Consider the following 10,224-nt stretch of genomic DNA (forward strand, 5'->3'; position numbering starts at 1 on the left):
ATATCTACATTTTTTTAAAACTATAATGTTCAGTAAATTATTATATTAGGTGTAGTAAAAAGAAATTATCCATTATTTTTGCATGAAATTGAATGGAAAAATAATGGATTTCTTTTTATTACATCTAATATTATTTCTTTCTTTTTCCGTAATCTTTTTTTCTCAAATAGGTATTACTTGAATATTATATGCTTGTTATTCATAAAAATATTTATGGAAATATAATACAGTTAAAAATTCTTAGCTTTGAAATTCTTAGCTTAAATATTATTTGCACAGGAGATACATATTTTTGAAAAAAAAAAAAAATTACTTAAAAATGTGGACATTCCTACGGTACATTGCTTCGCAATGGTTATTGCACCATCTCGAGCATAGAGCCATAATTTCATTTTTTTCCTTCAGAAATCAGTGTCTTATAATCTTTCGACAAGAGGATAGAAATAGAATAGCTTCAGGCTAAATGAATGACGCGGAATTATGTCGCTGTATTTGATACCGATGATGTCTCGGAAATACAGCGGACAGATAATCAGCAAAACCAGTTATCATGTTAATGTCGATGGCCGCGTTCAAGCTTCGTTGATTGCGATATGAGGTTAACGGGACGTCGAAACTCAAAATTATATGTGTACATAGTTAGCGGCGTATTCGTAGACCGTGACAACGTGTATTAAACGATTATACGCCAAAAAAAAGAAGATATTAATTAGTGCAACTTGTGAAAATATGAAAATTATAATTAAGATACATCCGTACTTACATGAAGATGCAATTACTTTCACTTTTACTTACATATAAGCGGCGCCAGAATTTCATTATTAGTTTAAATCTTTGAGTACTAATTGAGTACTCAAAAACTTACAATATCTAATTATTTAAAAGCTTTTTATGTTTTATTAAGCTTTATTAAAGCTCTTGAATTATGTGATAATTTGATATTTAACTTAAAATATATTGTTGCTGTGTTAATAAGGTAATATTACTAAAGCTCAATCATTTAAATTTACATGTCACTAAGTTCACTACAGTGAGTGCAAAAAATATTTATGCACAGGAAAAATTTGTATATATCTTTTTATAAAAAATAAATATTAATAAGCAACTTCATAAAATATGTTATTCTTCCTAATATAAATAAAAGGATTTTGCATGTTAATGATTTTAGAAATTTAAATTTCTCAATACTTATACAAATACTTTTGTATATTCAAGTAATACAATTTTTCATTTCTGTTTACTTGTTAAGATAATACTTCAATTATTACACATCTTTTTAGATGAATGATTTTAAGAAGTATACAATCTATTTTATTAATTCTTTGTTCAATAAGTTATAAAATAATGTTTTTAAAAATAAAATTTTTTAAAAATATACTTTCATAGTGTACGAATACTTTTTGTACTTATTATTGTACTTATTATTGTACAAGTTTGTAGTTCAATTATCGTTACATATTACAAGATATTTATTGATATTTTTCAGCTTGCATTGCAATTAATCTTTAGTCTTTGATCAGTAAACAAAGGATGCCTATTTATATAAATTGAAAAAAAAAATATACATTGCATTCTTTTTTTCGTTCAAAGTAGAGGGAACAGGTAGTACAGTTACAAAAAAACGAAAACCGGAAACCATACATTGAAATTGCAGAATGGTTATTTGTAATTTTTTAAGCGTTGCAAGGTTGTCGAAAATCGCAACTTTACACATTATCAATTTCACGAATGTATAGACCTACAAGGATATTGTATGATTAATTTTATCTTGTATCAATTTAATCTCATACTTAAAGGTTCTGGCCAATAACTCATTTGCCTTGCAAACACGAGACACCCATTCAAAATGTTGAGATTCACAGATATTAATACAATTCAAGATTAATACGTTCGAAACCTAATTAAAAAAGTAATTATTTGCTGTATAAAAATATAAAATATTTTACCTACATAAAAATATCAATATTCTAAAATTTGAATAACAATAATTGTTATTATTCTCATTTCACCTATTACGTTTTACTTGTTATATGTAAATCTTATCAGAACTGATTAATTGCTTGGAGAAAATAACAGAGAAAAAATTTTTTGTAAGAAAAATTGTGTAGAAAAAATTTCTTTTCTCTTTTCTAAATCGTTAAGAGAGAGATTATAATGTTTTAATATCGTAATAAAAAAATTAAATACTAACAAATGTTTCTATTTAAGAGTGCATTTGCGTTGAAGTGATAAACGATAAGAGTATTGATGAAGCAGTAAGAATCAATGCATTGACTTACATATATGTAAATATCTATATTAAAGCAACGCAAAGTGCTTATTGTTAGTAGTTAACCAGCGATGAATTGAAAAGCATCGAGAAAGAAAAATTTTAAATTTTATTATAAAATGCTCTCATTAACTATATATTATATATAAAAAACATGAATACTGAAAAGTTAATTAGTGAAATATTTGTGAGATCATCTTTGTGGTACGGAAGAGAGTAAGTATTATTGCAACAATTTATTTTAGATAAACTATGGAATAAAGTAAAGGCTCTTAAATTAAACACATGTAAGTAGAAATGTTTATTTGTATTAACTATACGTAATATAGAGACTTATAATAGCAAATTTTTATAAGAAAAATAAAATGGTATTATATTAGGTATTTTTATAATAAGATTGTAACACGGTAAGGTTTAAATAAATTGCAAATTTTTGGAAACGGTTTAGTTAACAGCTAGAATACTTTATGAAAAATTACTTTATGAAAATAATAAAGAAACTATTGGAAATAATTAGAAATCTATTTGAATAAAATATTATACATACTTTATAGATATTTCACTAATCCAATGGTATTTTTCTACATTACAAAAATATATAATGGTATCATCACAAAGTCACTATAAACACATTAAAGAAAAATAGATTTGATTAACATTTTTCGCCGCTCTTATAGCTTTTAATATAGTTCCAATATAAACTCACTCTAATAAATATTTCTAAATCATAAAACTAGTATAATAAAAGTTTATTAAAGTCGACACAATGTGTGTTAGTATGTAAGAATATATTATGTAAGAATATATGTAAGAATATATTATTACAAATTACTGTTGATGCAAAAAATTGCTGTAACTGATGATTCCACATCATTGTGATAAGAGCTAAAATGAAAGATATTATTGAAAGATATTAGTGAAGTTTTGCACAGTAGCGATATCATAATCAATGAACTTCCGCGCAAAGAGAATTCAAGTTCAGAGTTTACAGTTAATTATGTTTAATAAGCACATCTAAATATGAAAATTATGGCTTTATAAATACACAATTTATAATATAATATAATATAATTTACATTATTATTATATACTATCATATAATATAATTACGGAGTAATGTATAATAATTTGTATGGCAACTTGATGTTACTCGTATTGGATATAATTGAATGAAATTCTACTAAAATGTGATTACTACCAGTTAAAAATTTTTACTAATATTCCGTTACGACGATGGAATAAAATGCCATTGCCTATGACAATTTTTTGCTTTAACAGTATGCATATTTAATTTATAATATATATATGATAATACATATTTTTACGCATTAATAACTAGTTAGTCGACTCCAACAGGTTATTAACCCAATTTTTTCAGAGCCTTTGTATATATTGTTGTATATATTCAATTTATCTAAACCTTAAAATATGCTCGACAAGTTCATTACGAGCGTTCTTACGCATAGAAATGAATAAACGGAATGTCCTAGTAAATGGAAAAATATGTGTATTAATTTTCTAAAAAATTACTCATAAAATACTATAGGAAACACCCGTCAGTAAAAGAGGAATTTAATATAATATGGAAGAACCGTCATACATCGTAGGCAATTCCGGTCGGAGAATTTTCCGACATGGAATCGATATATGAAATATTACCAGTTTGCAGCTACATTACCGGATCGTAAAAAAAATCATGACACACACATTGTTATTCATCATATGCGTTCAATGACGTCGGCCTGTACAAACTGCGGGAACGGGATCGGCAAGGACGTGGATCATATGTTGTTTGCGGTCGAAATAATTTAACAATGAAACATGCAATCGAAAATTTTTATAGTCAATAGGTTCTAAGATACATCGGAGGATTACTATTTTTATTTTCTTAAATATTTATATGTTAAGACAATTTTTTTTCTTTAAGAAACGCAATTATATGAAAGTATACGGAGTAAATTTAGATATGCACATGCTCGGCGCTCACTGCGTTTCATCGCGCACGTATGATTGATTATAATTGCATAATAAGTGCTATTGACCAGTTACACAAGACTGCTTTTTGAGAAATTGCAGCATTGATTTTTCTTGCCAGCATCGCGAAAAGTTGCTCCGATTGACAAAATCGTTATATATATAACTACATAAAACAATCTCAAATAAACATTCATTATATAATACAGATGATAGCTGATCTTATTATATTATATATATTGAGCTCCAAATATCTCACAACTTGCACTTAATCATACTATACACATAATAAAAACTCTATTAAATACATTATATTATATATTTAATAAAACATTAATAAAAAAAAGCTTTTGACGTTAAAAATAAATTTCGACTTCTATTCTAATTTTAAAATATTTAACACAAATAAAAGAATAGGACTATATTCGTATGCTAATTATCACAGAAAAAAAATTTTAAGACAATCGCAAATCCAGAATAAGTATTTATTATAGATTTTAGGTCATCGAATTTATAAATCATTATCATTTTGCTTACTCAAGTTTTTTAGATAATAAAGGAAAATGATAGAAAAATCTATGAAAATTAAAATAATTTGAAAAAAGAACAAAAATATGACATTAAGATATGACATTAAAATATAATTATAAAACTGATTTAATTATTTATATTTTGGTAAGTTAAATAAAATGCAAGAAATAGAAAAAAATTTTTTTATACACGAAATCAACGATTCGGTCGTCGAGCTTTGAGCGGTAGTGAGAGGAACAATAGACGTTAATTAATTCTAAGCTGATATCTACTATTCCCTTCACTACTGTTTGAGGCTCAACGGCCAAGTCGCCAATTACGTGACACAGAAAAAATTTTTTCTATTTCTTGCACTATTTAATTTATCAAAATATATTTAAATATATTTAAATTATTTTGCAATCGCATGTTAATGTCATATTTATTTTTGCCCTTTTTTCAAATGTTTTAATTTTCACAGATTTTCTATCATTTTTTTAATTATCTAAAAAACTAATCGTGATGGAGCAAACCGATTTATTTTTTAGATTCAAAATCTATAAGAAACATCTCTTGTAATTTGAGTTTCTCTAAAAAGAAATTTTTTATGATTTATATATTAAAATATTCTTAGATTAAAGCTGAAATATTATTATAGCTTAATTTGACAAGCAATTTAATATGATTGATTCCTAATAAGCATCTCTAAAGCATTAGAGACAGTTTTTTTATTGTGAAAAATGTTACCGCATCCAGGATTAAAATCTGAATTTTCTGAATTCCCTGCGGGCGTTTTACCATTTCGATTATTGAAATGTGTGTCATATTAATTGCAATATTTATTTTTTTACAGTTTATAAAGTAAAAAGTAATCTGTAATAGCATACAATATCATATAATTATGTAAGACATTAATATGTATGTATAATTCTGTATGTGTAAGATGTTAGAGTAATATATTATTTTAGATCTTAAACTCAACTTAAACTCATAAATGGAACAATCGAGAGTAAATAAAATTAGAAGATAAATCACATTTTACATTAAACTCGCGGCCACTTTTATAATACCTCAATTTACTTTAATTTTGCAATAATATCTTTTATCCGTCGAGAAGTAGTTATATACCTAATCGCTGCACTTTCTCCAGAATGCAAGTGTTTTCGAAATTATAATATTATTTCATTTTCTTACTTCAAAAGTAACGCAACTACAAAAATGTGATTTTCAAATTATTATCATGGATGAGTTACATAAAAATTACTGTATCAGTAATTACAAGTAAACTAACTCAATTTTATCCACACATAATTAATCCATCCATCAAATAACACTCGTATTGATTAAGGTTTCCAAATCACTATACCTTCTACAAGAATAACACATTTTGAATTATATTATTTTTGTAATTAAAAAAAAGAATGTTAAACTATATTAAAATTAAATAAATTCAAATATATTCAATAACGAGCAGGTTATTATTGTTTATAAGAAAAAGAAATTTTTACAGAGTACATATACTTTTCATTATATACATTTTATCAATATTATTTGATTGATTAATAATTTTCTGTTAAATTGTGAAATAATTTTTTCTCTTTTCTGAAAAACTTTATTTGCTGAAATGCTTTAAATAAGATAACGATTTCGTTTGAGTCGTAATTATTTCAAACATCTTCTGTTATTTAATTTACCGTTAGAGACGCTCTCATTATCAGTTTCTTAAGCTTTAGAAATGAAGAGTATAATATATTACACTCTCCAATCATAAACAAGTCCGTACAACATGATTCTATCGTCGCAATTAAAGCAAGGTCAATCTGGGTAGACTCAATAGTTCCAAGAAGCGATCACGACCACAAAGGGCAGGTGATATTATCCTGAACACGAGCGTCTCTTGACCATTTAATGACCTTGAAATATCGCCTCCCTCCGACCGATAAAGCCGGTGATCCACCAAGATTCTCGACTAGCAGGTACTACAAGCTCTTCGCGGTGGGGCTGCAACCTCGTGACTTGATTGGATGAGATCTGATGCTTACCGGTCGCCACCACCATGACGACCAGCGACAAGCATGGTAACAAATGTAGTGGGAGCGCGATATTTTTCAAATCTGCACTGATTCGAACTGCCACTCTTCCACCGAGACGTATGCCGCACGCACCGGCAGAGATTGAGGTGACATACGACAGGTATAGACGAAGTCGGTCAGCAGTAGACAAAAGCTACGACTTTCAGCGACCGACACTGTGTCGCGCGAAGTTCTTCTTGAATTAACAAAATTTCAAACCTGAAATATCCGTTGGAATTAAAGCGCTATTATTCGTCGAACAATATTATCTCAAAGCGCATTGTTTTTAAAAATCATATCGTGAATCCTTCAAACCCGAATAAGTTTTAAGAAAAGTTTTGATAGTGACCGGAAAAGACTATAGTATCAAAATAGGATATCGATCGGACATCGGACGGTGTGAGAGAAAGTGAAGGCTCTTAGCCGAAATTTCGAGCCAAAAATCGAGTGTTGAAATTGCGGATAAAATCGATGAGCAATTCTAATTGAAATTACATAGCATTATAAACCTCGACATGAGAGTCGCAAGCTATCATCGAGCCTAAAGTGACTTATCTTTATCGTCGGCCGTAGCTTGCCATTACGACTCAATCACTGACAATAAGTCGTCGCAAATAGATGAAAGCCTTCCCCTCGTTATATCGCGTAGCAACAGACTCAATTGTGCTGGAAAAATGAAGGATATAAGGATGATCTGGAACACTTTGTCGCGCTGTCAAATATATTCATCAGTGAATATCAATCCTAATATTGAGAAACAAGTCGAACAGGATGAGACAAGAACGCTGGAAAACCTTCAAAGAAAGTCCTCGGTGATGCTGAACAAATTCTTCAACACCGCTTTACCAGTGGATTCCAACAGCAGACAAAACTGGTCGAAAAGTAAGTACGAGGAAGTCTCGTTTCAGGGTCGAGTAGTAAAAACGTTATTTTATTCCTCGCAGAGACAACAACCTGCCCGACAATCCGGTATTCAAGGCTACATAAATGCTACATATATGCAAAGATAACAGTAAGATTTTTAAATACGAAAAAATAATATATAGAGAAGCAGAATAGTAGATAAGTAGAGAGTAAAATATAGAGAACTGTGAATTTTAATGTAGCTGTTTAATGTGTCATAGTTGCTATTTTTATAGATGCGAAATTTTTTTTAATCTTCACGAAAGTTAATCCGCGAGAAAGAATATCTTATAATTCTTACTAAGAATTATACTAAACTCTCCTTGTTGCTTATTATAATTATATAAATATTATAATTACATATTTTATCAATATTGTAAATTCTTAATCAAATATTACATTTGCAATAGTTAAAACGATTACAATTAGCATTTAAAAAGAAATATTTGAAAAAAGTTAATAAATTAAACTGATCAATATTTCATATGTATATTTTACGATGTGAATTCTGAAATTATACATGTTTTCTTTTACTGTTTGAGACGGATTCTAATTGTAAGAATCGAAATAGTTCTAAATTGGCAGCCTCATGACAGATTAAATTCCCAATTGCGCTAAAAAAGACTCTTTAAGAAAAACGAGAAATTGGCGCTGTCTAAAAGCAGTAATAAATGCATAATGATTTACCGTAACTAAGTATTACTGAAAGCATTAAAATGTACATGCGGAAGACACGCAACACGTTTTGGTCTATTTCCATTCTACGATTTAGACAAATTAGCGCAATGCAGATAATCATTTTGAGTTATTGGAATTTTGTATTAATGTTATTGATTTTAAGTCAAACATTCTTACAATAATAATTAAACAATTAGTATTGAAAACAAGGTTAAAAAATATATCGGATATATTCATAGAAAAATGATATAAAAAATTAGCATTTTTGAGGTAATAAAAGGAAATCGAAAGATTTTAGGATCAATTTCTTTTCATTTTCTTAAAATGCTATTTTTTTGTCTGTATTATTGTATCCTATCAATGCAGCAATATATAGTTGACATATATCATATAATATTGGGTTGTCCGAAAAGTTCGTGTCGATTTTGAAGGAAAATTGAAACGCAGAAGATTTAAATTTTTAATTTCATTTATTAAATTTAAATCTTTTGCGGCACGAACTTTCCGGACAATCCAATAATATACATATTTATATATTATATATGTATTATGCCATATTTACGCACAGTTCTACAATTAATACAATTAAGGTGCATTCAATATTACAGATAGTTCACTAAGCTCTCAATAAGTATAAAAAAAATAATATGTTTATTCAAAGATGCCAAAGGATTTGCGGATTATCGCATCATGTTACCATGTCATCAATGCTGCTCCTTGCCCTAATGAAGTGAACGGCAAAGTTCACAAAACGGCATTAATGAATCACGACACTGCGCTAATTCGCAAACTTTAGTATCCTAAAAAAAATAATTGTGAAAACACCTCAAAAGTATGTTTGTTTATTATATTTGTAATGTAGAATAACTTATCTATTATAGGTAATCTTTAATATTATATTTCTTATTTATAAATAAGAATATAATATTAAAGATTATATATTATTTAATATCACTTAGTGATCTATAGTGCTGAATGCCCAATCATTTAAAATGAATAATTACAACGCTCCATATTATTGTTCTAGTGAAATTAAAAGATTGAAACGTAAATCGAATGGGGACAATGAAAGAAGTGTAACGGAAACTTCTAGAAGGCGAAAATTGAGACGAGTAAAAGAAGAATAAACGTTTCACATATCACCTTTCATATATCGTTTTAATTTTCGTCTTCTAGAAATTTCGTTTGTATTGTCACTCTCCCTTACATTCGACGTACGCTCTGATTTTTATTTTCGCCAAAATGACCTCACAAGTTTTCTCCAACATCATAGTTTTTCCCAACTAAATTTAGAGAATTCTTGTTTTATTTTTTACTTTAATTCATAATTTTTTTTCTTTCTTCATAATTTCATCAAATTTACATTGGATAATAAGGTATATTGTATTTTTAATAAGGTACTTTTAATCAAATATATTATATTATATTGTATTTTTCAAACAGCAGTTGAAAGAGTTGTTATAGAAAAAAACTTCAACTTTCTAACCAACGTTAATTGGACACTTATTTAACTCTTTTACAAAAATTAAGTTATCTATATATATATAAAGTTATCTATATATATAAGTAATAAAAGTTATCTATATATATAAAAAATCTGCAATAATTTTTTGGAAATAATATAAATTTTTTTCATAATCTTACATTTATTTTAGATTAAACAATTTAATAAATATCAGACTTTTTTAAATATTTATGTAAATATCATGATAATTTTGAATTATGAATTTAAAAAAGATACATTTCAAAGAAAATCAGTCGATAAGATTTGATTATTATTTAACATATTCTACAAAAGAGAGAGAGAGAGAGAGAGAG

The 10,224-nt window shown here is 27.5% G+C and overlaps 1 protein-coding gene across 4 annotated transcripts in view; it reads left to right on the plus strand.

Annotated features, from left to right (window-relative positions):
- The first annotated feature begins 6,880 nt into the window (after positions 1-6,880).
- LOC108691650 (scavenger receptor class B member 1-like) overlaps positions 6,881-10,224 on the plus strand; it is a 28,871-nt gene continuing 25,527 nt past the window's right edge. For 3 of the 4 annotated variants that reach the window (XM_018199501.1, XM_018199506.1, XM_018199502.1), the window contains exon 1: positions 6,881-7,707. In XM_018199501.1, the coding sequence (XP_018054990.1) occupies positions 7,500-7,707 (208 nt within the window). In that variant the 5' untranslated portion in view covers positions 6,881-7,499. Of the gene's footprint in view, positions 7,708-7,769; positions 7,838-10,224 lie in introns of all 4 variants that reach the window. The other variant, XM_018199505.1, reaches the window with a different exon arrangement.

Source organism: Atta colombica, unplaced genomic scaffold (assembly GCF_001594045.1).
Source record: "Atta colombica isolate Treedump-2 unplaced genomic scaffold, Acol1.0 scaffold49, whole genome shotgun sequence".
Classification (NCBI taxonomy): domain Eukaryota; kingdom Metazoa; phylum Arthropoda; class Insecta; order Hymenoptera; family Formicidae; genus Atta; species Atta colombica.